Here is a 13,893-nt window from a genome sequence, read left to right as displayed (position 1 = left end):
AGACCCCATATCGCCAAAGTGTCGATAGACGTCAATGGCAGGTGTGTCAAATATCTGTCGAGAAGGATCTGTACAGCAGCGTTACTTGAGAACCAGAATCGAGTATGGCTTTAGAGTAGATGCCTTCAATCTGTACTGACACTACAGAGCTAGGGCCCACTAAGCCTGCAGGTACAGTGTCGTTCACTTTTCCATCTAAGTTGCTGCACTTGGTGGAACGTTTTACAACCACCGGGATGCCAGGCCGTTCCTCTACTGGATCCCGCGGTAGTTTCCCGATTTCTTTGTCAGTTTAATGAGGCGCTTATTGACTTTGAGTAGGTTTTCTTCACCCTCACATTCTCTCTTAAAATGTCCATCCTCCCCACATCTATAGCAAAATATTCCAGGTTTATCCTCTTGATAGCCAGACCTTTGTGGGGTAGCATTTTTTGTAAGGTGTCTTGGCAGGGATTTCTAGTTGCGGAATCTGGGTGTCTGGATGTGATGCGACTGCAGCAGCTTTAAGACTAAGCATCTCAGCTTTCATGACACTTATCTCTTTTTCAGCTTTGCTACTTCAGGATCGACTTCTTGTTCAGGTGCCGACTTGGAAACAGGAGTTACAGACTGTGACATTACTGGTTTCTTAAGATCGTTTCTGCTTTGGAGCACATCCTCTTCCTCCCTTACTTCTTTTAGCAACTCACTGAAAGAAGGAGGTTCTCGCAGCTTGTGAGTCATACGAAGACTAAGCGCAATCATGTCTTGTTGCAGTGCTCCTCTCACAACCTGCTCCATCCGTAATCGATTCATGTCAGACAGTGCCACGCCTCCTTTTCTGAAAATACAGTGCAGCAGTTTATCCAGCCTCAACAGGTAAGTAGACAGTTTTTTCGCCAACATTTTGGTATGTATGTCTAAATTTCACCAGAAGATCAGATGCACTCTCAGTTGTTCCAAAAGCTGTCTCCAAAACTTGCATGTAGTCATATGAAGTTGCAGTGGGCGTCTGCACTCTTAGGAATCTTACAATGTCAGCAGCTGAACCTTTCAGACTTTCCACTATCCTCTGTTTCTTTATATTGTCACTGCACTGCCACTCTTCCAGCAGATGTGTTGTCTGCTCTGCCCAGGCATCATACTCTTCCTCCCCATTGGGCGTAGGTTTCACACCAGAGAACATGCGCAGCTTACGATAGCTCTGAGAATCAACAGATGTGGTGTTACATTTATCCACTAAGGAACTGATGGCATGTATCAGGGCAGTGTTCACGTCAAGGGGTGAAGGCTGAAGTAAGCCACTAACATCAGTAAGAGTTTTACCTTCAGTCCCCAGGAATAACATTAGCTTAGATTGAAACCCGTCATTATCTGTAGGAGCAGTGAGCACATGAGCTGGCCATGGACCGGCCTCCCCAGGAAGTCCAACAACACCAGGTAAGGTTTGATTAGTCAAGTCAGTTGAAGTCTTGATCAGTACAAACTGTGTCTTAGAAGCTACATCAAGACAACGGTCAACTATCTCGGATTTTCCAAATACTTTGACCTGACTCAAAGCCGATAGCAGAACTGCATCTGTGACATCTGGGTCCACATCACTCAAGACAACTGCATGTCCATAAGCTAACTGCTTCTTTTTGCACCAGGCTTCAATTTCAACGGCTTCCATTTCTCTTTTTTTCCAAACAGTACAAGATCTCACAATAAATGTAACCACACCTGACAATTCCCTGTTATTAGCAATAAAAATAATTAAATAATTTCCTTAGCAATCTCAAAAAAAATTAATTCCCTCTCTTTGTTGAATAAAGGAAAACCAGGTCAGTCATAACAAAAATACATCAATCCCGGACGAGCCCCCAAAAATGTAACACTTTTACCACCGGCTCGTGTAATAAAACCCACCTTATGCCTTCGGGTGAAGTCTTAACCCTGGTTAAACATTCTGTGATAAAAGATACATCTCGAAAAGTAAATATCAGTCTAGGGTATCGTATGATTCTCACATCTAAATAATCAATTGGAGGCTACGGGAAATACACTTGGCCTGTAAACGCTTATGTATCTGAATACTTAAATGATAAAACACCATGCAATAAAACCAACACAAGATCTCAGGTTTAGAAAATGTATTAAACATTTGCAGGAAATTCACATTCAAACCCTTTTTTTTATGAAGAAGAACGAATATAGAAAATAAAATAGAACCCCGGGGGATAGGTTTTAGTCTTTCTTTTCTCAAACTGTCTAATTTTATTTTGAGTGCACTCTTAGTCTATTTTTGTTGGCGCGCTTTAGTTGGAGCTCTTTTTAATAACGATACCTCCGTGTATCCATGAAGTCTTGGCCGCATCCGACGAATCACTCGCTCGTTGCGGTAGCAACCGTCTCCGCTCGCAGCAGCGAGCAACGAATCTCCGGTTCCCTCGGTAGTAGCAAATCGTCCTCCGTCAACGACTCTCTCCCGAGACGACTCTCAAAATTCCTTCTGTCCCTTCAGCAAGGACCGTGGCGTTAGCCTAGCTCCGGCTAGCTAACGTAACCAAGCTTGCCTCGTGTTCACCAAGCACAAAAGGATACGGAAAGTCCAGCTCAAACGCTCCGAATAGTTACCGGAAAGACCAAAGTCTGTTGGTTTGTTGTTGCTGAACAACCTCAACATTGGCGACATACGCAGTCCCGGAGTCTTTGCTCTGACTACGCCATTTGCACATTACTCCTTTTTTTCCTCCTCTCGTGTTCTCGAGTCTTCTCCCGGAAGTGAAAAAAACTCAAGGTCATGAACTCACATAACGTAGCGTAAGAAAATAATTTTTAAACCTCTTCTCTTTTTAAAGACATTCACATTCCATGAAATTATGTTTTAAAGTAACTGATTTCCAACACAACTATTTATGCATTTTAATACATTTATTTATATCAAATATTTATGCGAATTTTAGCTTCACCATGAACTGTAATTTTATCTTTAACTTATTCCCATGAAAAACAAATACAAAATAAATACCACTGATATTTATCAGAGTATTACATTAGCAAAAAGGAAAGTTTTAACCCTAATCTTAAAAGTAGTAATAGTGTCTGTCTCCCGAATCCAAACTGAAGCTGGTTCCACAGAAGAGGGGCCTGAAAACTGAAGGCTCTCCCTCCCATTCTACTTTTAAACACTCTAGGGACAACAAGTAGGCCTGCAGTGCAAGAGCGAAGTGCTCTAATAGGGTGATATGGTACTACAAGGTCATTAACAAGTTGGCAGAGACCTAGCTCATGAGATGGGACACCCCTGGGCTGAATATTGCGCAAATGGAAGAAAGCAGTCTTACATATTTGTTTAATATGTGCGTTGAAGGATATATCCTGGTCAAAAATGACTCCAAGGTTCCTCACAGCATTACTGGAGGCCAAGGTAATGCCATCCAGAGTAAGAATCTGGTTAGATACCATATTTCTAAGATTTTCAGGGCCGAGTACAATAACCTCAGTTTTATCTGAATTAAGAAGCAGAAAGTTAGCGGCCATCCAGGTCTTTATCTCTTTAAGACATTCCTGCAGTTTAACTAATTGGTGTGTGTTACCTGGCTTCATGGATAGATAGAGCTGGGTGTCATCTGCATAGCAGTGAAAATTTATGCTATGTCTTCTAATGATGCTGCCTAAGGGAAGCATGTATAATGTAAACAGAATTGGTCCTAGCACTGAACCCTGTGGAACACCATAATTGACCTTAGTGTGTGAAGAGGACTCTCCATTTACATGTACAAATTGGAGTCTATTAGATAGATATGATACAAACCACTGCAGTACAGTATCTGTAATACCTACAGCATGTTCTAATCGCTCTAATAGGATATTATGGTCAATAGTATCGAACACTGCACTGAGGTCTAGCAGGACAAGCACAGAGATGAGTCCACTGTCAGAGGCCATAAGAAGATCATTTGTAACCTTCACTAAAGCTGTTTCTGTGCTGTGATGAGCTCTGAAACCTGACTGAAACTCTTCAAATAAGCCATTCCTCTGCAGATGATCTGTTAGCTGTTTGACAACTACTCTTTCAAGGATTTTTGATATGAAAGGAAGGTTGGAGTAAAGGTTTAACTACAGCCACCTTGAAGGCCTGTGGTACATAGCCGATTATTAGAGATAGGTTGATCATATTTAAGATTGAAGCATTAATTAATGGCAGGACTTCTTTGAGCAGTTTTGTAGGAATGGGGTCTAAAAGACACGTTGATGGTTTGGAGGAATTAATTATTGAAGTTAACTCAGAGAGATCAATTGGAGAAAAAGAGTCTAACTGAATATCAGTGGTACTAAGAGTAGCTGTAGACGATATTACATCTGTGGGATGATTATTGGTAATTTTTTCTCTAATGATAAAAATTTTATTTGTGAAGAAGTTCATGAAGTCATTACTAGTTAACGTTAAAGGGATTGTTGGCTCAGTAGAGCTCTGACTGTTTGTCAGCCTGGCTACAGTGCTGAAGAGAAACCTGGGGTTGTTCTTATTTTCTTCAATCAGTGACGAATAGTAAGATGTTCTGGCTTTTATGGAGGGCTTTCTTATAAAGCAGCAAACTATTTCTCCAGGCTAAATGATGATCCTCTAAATTTGTGACACGCCATTTCCTCTCCAGCTTACGAGTTATCTGCTTTAGGCTACGTGTTTGAGAATTATACCACGGAGTCAGGTACTTCTGATTTGAGACCTTAGTTTTCACCGGAGCTACAGTATCCAGAGTCGTACGTAGCGAGGAGGTAAAATTATTAACAAGATAATCGACCTCTGTTGGAGTAGCGTTCAGATAGCTGCTCTGCTCTATGTTGGTACAGGGCATTGAAGAAGATAACAGTGGGTGGATTATATTCTTAAACTTAGTTACAGCACTTTCAGAAAGACATCTACTTTGATAAAGTCTACTCTCCAGTGCTGTGTAATCAATTATTGTAAATGTAAATGTTATCAGGAAATGATCAGACAGGAGAGGGTTTTCAGGAAACACTGTTGAATGTTCAGTTTCTATGCCATATGTTAAAACAAGATCTAGAGTGTGATTAAAGTGGTGGGTGGGTTCTTTTACAGTTTGAGAGAAGCCAATTGAGTCTAATAACAGATTAAATGCGATGTTGAGGCTGTCATTTTTAGCATCTACATGGATGTTAAAATCACCCACAATAATTATTTTATCTGAGCTGAGCACTAAATCAGATAAAAAGTCTGAGAAATCAGAGAGAAACTCTGTGTAAGGCCCAGGTGGACGATAGATGATAACAAGTAAGACTGGTTTCTGAGTTTTACAGCTGGGGTGGACAAGGCTAAGCATCAGGCTTTCAAATGAATTAAAAGTCTGTCTTGGTCTTTCGTTAATTAATAGGCTGGTGTGAAAAATTGCTGCCACACCGCCCCCTCGGCCTGTGCTTCGAGGTTTCTGGTAGTTAGAATGACCCGGGGGTGTTGATTCATTTAAACTAACATAATCCTCCGGCTGCAACCAGGTTTCTGTAAGGCAGAGTAAATCGATTTGTGGATAGTTTTGTGTTGTGTGTCAGAACAATCAGGCGACTGCAGTCTCCAGGTAGAGAACAGGATGAGTGATACACCTCCTGCTGTCAGACTGCAGGTATCAGGCTGTGATGTTCTCCTTTATAGTGGACAGAAATTATTTTTTTTGGAGTGGACCAAGTAATTTGTGTGGCATCTTATTGAATGCAGAACAGCTGATTGTTATGTAAATAGTTTGAAGTGGTTATAAAAAAGGGTAAAAGGAAAATGGCTGCAAATAACTTTGTTGTTTGCAAAACTCTTGCATATGATTTTAAAATTGACAATTACATTTAAACTTTAAACTGCATTTAAAGTTATAAAATATGATTCAATAAACATGTTTGTGGTTATTACAGTAAAAATATAACTTTTTCTACTTGGATTTTATGTTTTTTTCTCTGATTTTAGATCAGTTGTGTTAATACAGTATATCAAAATGAAAACATAACTGTAAATTCAGACACGTGAGGTTGTGCTGAAAAGAATGATACCAAACAAGGGAAAGTAAATCGTTTTTAAAGGTGAAATGTAGAGGTAAAATCAAAAGTGTATAAAATGGCCAATTATACCCTGGACCCCAGAGAGTGAAACTTTTTTTTAAAGTAACGCAATAGTTACTTTTCAAGTAATTATTAACTTTTAGAATCTTGTAACTCAGTTACTAACTCAGTTACTTTTTTGAAGCAGTAACTAGTAACTATAATTAATTACTTTTTCAAAGTAACTTGTCCAACACTGGTGATCAGAACATAATTATTTTTTTTAATCTCATACCAGCTCTGATATAATACATAATATATTGCTCTAATTACTTTTTTCTAACACTGATCTAAATAGGAATGATCTAACCTTAGAAAACTTAATTGTAATTTCATTTTTATTTACAGTAATTGAACTTTCTGCTGGTCCGTTATTTCGTAAAGACTTACTATATGATTATATAAATGTTTACTATTCAGTCTCCTTTCTGACATAAACACTGTACTGTATATCCAGTTGGACTTTCATCCTTTAATGTGTTTCCACGTCTCAGATTATTCTGCTGACCAGACACTGGACCAAGTTCAACATAGCAGCTGTGATTGTCTCCGTGGCGCTGTTCTTCATCTGTACCAGGATCACCCACAACCGCTTCCTTTTTGAGAAATCACCCAAGGACTATATATTTCTTGGTATTCAGCACAGGCCTATTATTATTTCTTTGTCACTCTTGTGAGATTTTGCGTAAAGCTGTGACATAAGATCCCATCGTTGGACTAAAAATCAAAAAAGAAAACACGCAATAACAAGGAGCTGATTTCAATTTGTCTTTAGAAAATTGTGGCTCTCTATCCATTTGTGTCTAAAGGTATAATTGCTCTATGTTTGTCCTTTTATCAGGTGCATCTGATTACGCCTTCACTGATCCAGTTGTGTGGCTCACAGCTCTGCTTGTTGCCTGGACAGCTGTTTTGCCCTCAGTGACTGCTCACGCCCTCAGTGTCATCCTCAACGTTCACGACAAACACAAGGTGATCTTTTTGTGCATGGGAGAGTATGAACGAAAGATCTACTGGTGTATCTGTTTGAAAAGGAATACTTCTCAAAAGGAAAAGCTATTTTGCATGTCCATTTAGGTTTCGAGTCACTGAATGTTATGCTCCATATTTCACAGTTTGCTCAGTTTATGCCATCTCTCTGTCAAAAGAGAGAAGGTTTAAAAAGGGCCATCAAAACTGAGAAAAACTGTAGACTCATAAACTGCAGCTCTTGACAGGAAACACACAGAAGCTTTGTCCTCACAGTCAACAATCACAGCACATACCACACCAAACAACCTGCAGCAGCTCGTAAAAACTCCACCAATCTCAAGTTCTTTCTCTATTATTATCTGATCGTTTTCTAGTCATGTGCTGCAGTTTATTGTGAGCTCATTTTCAAAGAACTGGCAGACCCAGATGCAGTACACTAGACCAGAGAGCGAAGTTCAAAGAATTACTGAATAATGCAGCAGTTGCAGCGATGATCAGAAAATCATCACAGACGGGATTCAACAAAGGCTGCATGGAGCACGAGGGGATCCTCAGACCACAGAGGTTGACAGAGAGTCTGTTGAGAAGTGGGTTGGCAAAGGGGTTGTGAGTACAGCATGCTGATTAGCCGATGCACCCAAGGTGTGCCGCCTGAGGAAAAAGACAGGAACCAGACAGGCCACACGATCACTGAAAACACAGAGAGACAGATACACCTTACCTACAGGTGGTGTGCTGGTGCCCAAGTCCAAAGCAGAGGTGAGTGAGAGACAGATGAGGGAAAAGAGGACCAGAGAAAAGGCGCTTTGATAAGAAGACACTAGAGACGGAAAGGAGATCATGCTTGCAGTTGTAGCTGCTGCTGACATGCCCGGCCATCATCTCCGGTTCAGTTTACTGAGTTTTGCCACTGTTTCTTGTTACTCTTGGGTTAAAAGAAACTAAAAACACCCCAAAAACCTTATATAAAGTAAACGGTCGCTGATATGTTTCTCCCCTTCTGTGACCCAGGTCCACAGTGTATCCCATCAGTCAGTGGAACTGAGGTCTCGTTTCAGAAGAGGGACGCGTCTCCGCCGTTCCTCTTATGCTGTCTCTCAGGGCGCTGGGTCCGGACGCCACATCACCTCAGCGACACACATGAGAAAGTGACTGCAAGTGATAACCCCGCTGTCTCGAAGGCGAAGAACGACTGACTGTGTGAAACATACGTAATGAGTGCTGCATTAAAAGATTTTGTAACAGATAACACGTATCGTCTGCTCCTGCAGCAAACTTTTCTGTGTCTTTCAGTGTTTTGCGTATGGTTCTGTGGGCAGTTCTGTTGCACTATTGTACAGATACTATTTTGAAATAAAGTTAATGATATAATGTACAAAATATATTATGCATCATAAATCGTGTTTATTATCTTCGCATTGGCACTTTACCTCTGTTTGAACAGATCCAGTCTTTTTATATGAGTAAAAATCAAATCGCCATCTGCTGAGGTTACAGCGGATTTCCTTTGAGGATCGAACCAAACACAATAAACTGACAGCATAGCCTTGTTTTACAATTGTTTTATTTGTTAATTTATTTCAAAACACGCAATTTACCCATATTATCCTTTTAAGTTTTTATTTTTCTGTAACAGTTATTACTCAGATTATTCTCCTTCTCAAAAGTCTCAACTAGAATGAAACTAAAAGTCCTCCACAGGCTCTCCGGCTTCTGCAGTGGGAGGAGGGGAAAAGAGGCTTTCTGAATAGACGTGAGTGGGTTTTTCCCTCGTTTATGTGGGTGTGGAGATGTGTGTGATGGGTTCACGCCGGGGTATGTGCACGTACGTGTGTGTGTGTTTAAGTGCAATACGTGGAATGTCCACACGGCCGGGAAATCACAGGACCCGTAGAGCTGAACATTGTCTTCTAGGTTTGGCAGCCAGATTGTCATACCTCTGATTTCATCTTTGGTTTCAGCAAACACTCTCAAAAGGCAGACTCACCCTCTCCAGCATGTGCCTGTGTCTGTTTGTGTGTCTGTCTGTCTGTCCGAGTGCAATATAAGCCACCATCTCCAGACGACTTTGTAAACTTAAGTAGGTACAATGTAAGTGTCTTTGCATTGATTGTGGCCCTTCCTTGGCGCTGGGGACAAAGACAGTCGAACATTGTAGAACGATGGAGCCATGAGTGTGGAGGATCGGCTTGCAAACATCAGCATGGACTCCATTTTGATGTCAGTGGCAGTTTGGGGCGTTCGTGTAAAGTTAAGTGATGTCAGTGTGGTGAAACATGGGATGCTGTAGTGCTCTTGTGTCCCCAGCCACTCTCACCATAACCTGAGTGACTGGGGTTACTCCGCCCACACTGGGCTCATGGGATGGGTTAATTGGCCGAGTAAATGGCCGTGGAGGTCGAAATGAGTGGGAGCGTTTAAGTGTTGCGGATGGAAGGGGAGAGGGGGTTGAGGGTTACACTCTGACCCAGCAGCAACAATTGGGATTGGGGGGGTCAGGTGTTTGCATAGTTCTCTGTGCAAAAGCCACCAACCGGAGCCATTTTTTTATTCCTCGCGGCTGGTTACATCGTCATTACATTAGCAGGACATTGTGGTGGGTGATGGGAAACATGGTCTTTGCACCACAGCTCTTTTTTGCACTGCTGCGTCGGACTACAATGGTGGCGGGGAACTGGTCGTGCGACCGTCTGTTTGAGGGGTTTGAGCTGTGAGATCTGGTCGAGATGGGACGAAGGATGAACGAGTGAGTGGGGCTGGTGGGGCAGTCGTTTGGCAGTCGGGCACTACAGCATGTCACGATTCAGAGAGCCTCTTTTCCGTGTGATTTTGTTCTTCTGTCCTTCCCTTCCTCTGGCCTGCCCTCTCTCTACCTTTTTTCTTGTTTTGAAACTGATTGTCTTCTACCATCACAAAGACACTTGGTTCTGATTGATTAACAGGTAACAGAAGAGGGAGAGCACAGTGTGACTGGGGGTGTCTACATCAGTCCCACCGGCAACCTATTCAATCCCACAGAGAAATGACACGAATATGCTGTTTGACAGTAGATGCGGACGACACTTCAGGCGGGATGATCGGTTGCCACGTGGTACTGCGGTTGGTCGGTCGGTCAGTCAGTAAGAAATGGTTTCAGATTTTTGCATGACAAATATTGCAACCCATAGCAAAGGAACAGAAAATAGAAATAGTCTTCCACATAGGTACAAATGAACACATATACATTGTACACAGGCCGAAGGAAAGCATGTAGACAGACGTACAGGTATCGGAAGGCCGCTCAGGTCTGAGTGTGTCCCTGTGATTAACTCCAAGTAAACAGCCCGTCTTTGGAAAAGCAAGACACACGTTTCAGGACCCGAGTGAGGACCGCAAGCTGAGGAATGAAGATTGAATGCGATTGATTGGGAGGAGAGGAGTTTGACCTCCCCCAGCACACACTGCCCCCTACTGTTTGGATTTATATACATCAAAGAAACATTGGGGAAAGGGAAAGGGTTGCAACAACACATGCACACAACCAGTGAATCCAACAGTGACAGAAATTCTAAAACAAAGACCCCTCCAACGCCTAAAACCCAAATCCTCCCACCCTGTTTTGTTTATTTTTGATAACCAAACTATTACCCCCACCCTTCTCCCCCCACACCCAAGTCTTTCCATCCTCCTCCTCTCCCCACAAAATCACAGGTCATTCCTGTTGGTTTCTATACAGTTATACAATATCCATGCACAAAAGAAAAAAAAAAGTGCACCTTCTTTTCAATAGGAGGTGCTGGTCTTTAATATTCTAAGAACATCAGGAGCACTTGAACACACCCAGGAACCTTCAGAAGTAACTGTGAAACTGTTTTTTTTTTTTTTCTTTTTGTTTTTTCAGAGAAAAGACAACTGAAAGGCAGAAGAAAGCTAACAATGAATATAAGGTTATTCCTCCTTTGGTTTAACATCAAATTTTTGGTTTATAATTCAACCCAAATCACATTTTTGTCATTTCTTTCTCTCTTTCTTTTTTGTTGTTTCTTTGAATGTAGCCGCCTGTGAGAGAGCTTTGAACTAAACATCTGAAGCGAGCAGCTCTCGCTCGTCTCCCTCTATTCTCGCCTTCTGTCTCTTCTTTTCTCGCGTGACCCTCCACAGAAACATTCACAATGTCTTTTCCTTTATGAAAACAGTAAGTACATGCCGTAGCAAAAAACAAACGAGAGAACGTACGAGAAAAATAAGCAAACGAATAAAAGGAATTTAACAGTATAAAGCTTCAAGTCACAAGTTCCAAAACTAACTATCATAGTATCATACTTTCATAATCATTGTTATCATTAGCAGTATTATTTTCAGTTTAAATTACATAAAGTTTACATGAAAGGTTTTTGAGGTATTTCAGAATTAATTGTCAACACACGCCTACCAAGTCCTAGCACTAGCCAGGGGGAAAAGTTGACTGGACAGACAAGGTGGAGGGAGGGAGGGAGGGAGGGAGGGAGGAGAGAGTGTGTGTCTATAAACTGTCAGCGAGTCTTCCACACTTTTCCAGTGCAGCCTCTGTGCTTGCACGCAGTGGGGAGAAAGAAAGCCATTTGGCATTTAAGATTTTATAACAACAGCCCTCTGGGTGCTTACAGCCGCCGCCTCTTTACCCTTCTCTTTCTCTGTTACACAAAAATATCTCTGATGTGAGGAAGGTAAAGCGGCCGAGAGCGTAAGCAGGCCGGGCGGAAAGCAAAAGAGAAACACGAAGGCTGAGAGCTAGCAGAAGATCGACGATACAGCAACGAAGACTCCGACAGATTAAGGAGTAACATATAATTTTGTTTCAAATAAATAGCGTATAGAAAATGTTTTATAGACTTTCTACATGATAAAGTGCTTGTATTCTAGTGTATCAAGATGGAAAGTCAATATGGGAGAAAATGCTGACACAGCCCCCACTCTGTGTCCCTCTCTTTGGCCCCCCTTTCTGTCCATCCAATTATGGGTGCATTGTCTGTGTGAGCACACGCTTGTAAATGGGTATGCCGCTATATGCATGCATCTGTGTGTGTGTGTGTGTGGGTGTGTGGATGTGTGTCCAGTGCAGTCCCACCCGTGGTTGAAGGGAAAAGGCACTCAACTCTGTCTGCAAGGCAGCCACCTCCTCCTATGTGGCACAATGCAGTCTGACTGCGCTGTTAGTATGAACGTGTGCGTGCGTGCGTGCGTGCGTGCGTGTGCGTAATATCGTCAGTGTGTCTGTAACAGTTTGGGGCAAAGAGGGGGGGCTCTCCTTTTTTTGGTTTGTGTCCCCCTAGGCAGTTTGTGACTGGTAGGCTGCAGTATCTTTGGTATTAGTGGCGGTTTCACAAACCACTCAGCTTAGTGAGGTAGCCACATTGGTTCTCACTACTACAAACGTCATTTTGTCAGCGTCATTCCTAAAGCTGAATCTAGCTATTTATCTATGCTCACTGAACTGTATACCACAAGTCAATTTAAGCTCATCTTCCTTTGGCGACGTTAACTCACTGCTTACAGCAACGTGAAGTTAGTCAGTACCTCCTGATCAGCTCCTCTTCAATGACCACCTCTTATCTAATCTGCACTGCTAATCTGACTACATTGTTGGAAATGCTACAGTTGCATCTTAAGACCACACAGATAACTACGGAGTCCCAAGCGTAAACGCCCCGCGCCGCCACCCCACCCTCCAATAAAACATAGCGAGTCAGCCAGGACATTTGGAGGTCATGTTTTGTCCCTCTTAATTTTACCCCATCCTCAGGGCTCAGCTTTAAAGGGGCGGGGGGGCTGAGAGTACCACAGTTCCGACACGAAATGCCAAAAGAGAGAAAGTGTCTGTCATTTATTCTTCTCTTCAGCAGCTCCCTGTTTCTCTTGTCTTTTCTCTTTCTTGCGGTAAATGTCCTGCAGGTCTATATTCACACAGAATGCAAAGAGAAAAAGAAAAAAAAACCCACGTCCTTCGTTGGCCTCAGTCCTTGCATCCTTCTTTTTTTCCTTTTAAAAAGTCCTTCCTTTTTTTGTTTTTGATTTATCAACAAGGTGCCTTACTTATGCACAACAGAGCACAATAGTAACAAGAAATAGAAACTTTGTGTCTATGGTACTAATTAAATACCCGCATCAATATAGAGAGGAAGGGGGCGAGGGGTTGGAGGGGGAAATGGGGTTAGAGGGACAGAGGAGGTAGAGAACCAAAGATAGAATGAGAGATTTTCTTCTGCTTCAAAATGTGTCCAGTTATGCGTTGGAAACATTTTGTGTTGCACTGTATGTTTGGTGTCTTTCTCATTTGAGGTTTGGTTATTGTTTGCCTTTAAAATCAGATTCTTGTTTTTTTCTTTTCTTTTACTAAAAAAGTATAATTTCATTCAGTTAAAAGCTGATTGTTGGGCGCTATGGCACACACCGCCCATCATCTGCAGGGCGCACTGTAACTGTGTGTTAACCATAGCACCGTTTTCTCTGACTCGCATTAAGGCAGTAAGCATTGGCACTAATTGTTGTAGCATTTTAACAGCTGAGTGTGGTGTTTAGCTTTGGGCTAGCTACTGATAACCCTTGTGTGGGAATAACCAGGTTTGACTGAAATCACATCTGTTGAGCTTTTTTTTTTTTCTGCAAGCAGATGAAATGAATGAATGGAAAATCAATGATTTCATAAAACCTCTGAAAAATAATCTAAATGAAACCTCCACTGCACCACAGATGTGTCTTACTTAGGATGCCTTTCTGTTACATTTTACTCTGTTGTACTTTCCCCCTCCTCTCTTTGTGTAATTTTCTTGTATTCTGTTTGGATTGCCCAAATAAATCCCTGCCTTTGCAAAATCCCTGCATTTTCAGCATTCAGGC

General features: G+C 41.9%; 1 protein-coding gene across 2 annotated transcripts in view; it reads left to right on the top strand.

Annotated features, from left to right (window-relative positions):
• atp8b3 (ATPase phospholipid transporting 8B3) overlaps positions 1 to 8,422 on the top strand; it is a 51,524-nt gene extending 43,102 nt beyond the window's left edge. For both annotated transcript variants that reach the window (XM_031726802.2, XM_031726803.2), the window contains 3 exons: positions 6,561 to 6,699; positions 6,908 to 7,038; positions 8,050 to 8,422. In XM_031726802.2, coding sequence (XP_031582662.1) covers positions 6,561 to 6,699; positions 6,908 to 7,038; positions 8,050 to 8,190 — 411 coding nt within the window. In that variant the 3' untranslated portion in view covers positions 8,191 to 8,422. The remainder of the gene's footprint in view (positions 1 to 6,560; positions 6,700 to 6,907; positions 7,039 to 8,049) is intronic.
• The last annotated feature ends 5,471 nt before the right edge of the window (positions 8,423 to 13,893 follow it).

This window comes from Oreochromis aureus, linkage group 23 (assembly GCF_013358895.1).
Source record: "Oreochromis aureus strain Israel breed Guangdong linkage group 23, ZZ_aureus, whole genome shotgun sequence".
Lineage (NCBI taxonomy): Eukaryota > Metazoa > Chordata > Actinopteri > Cichliformes > Cichlidae > Oreochromis > Oreochromis aureus.
Note: the sequence above shows the minus strand (reverse complement) of the source record. Positions and strands in the feature narration are given on the sequence as shown.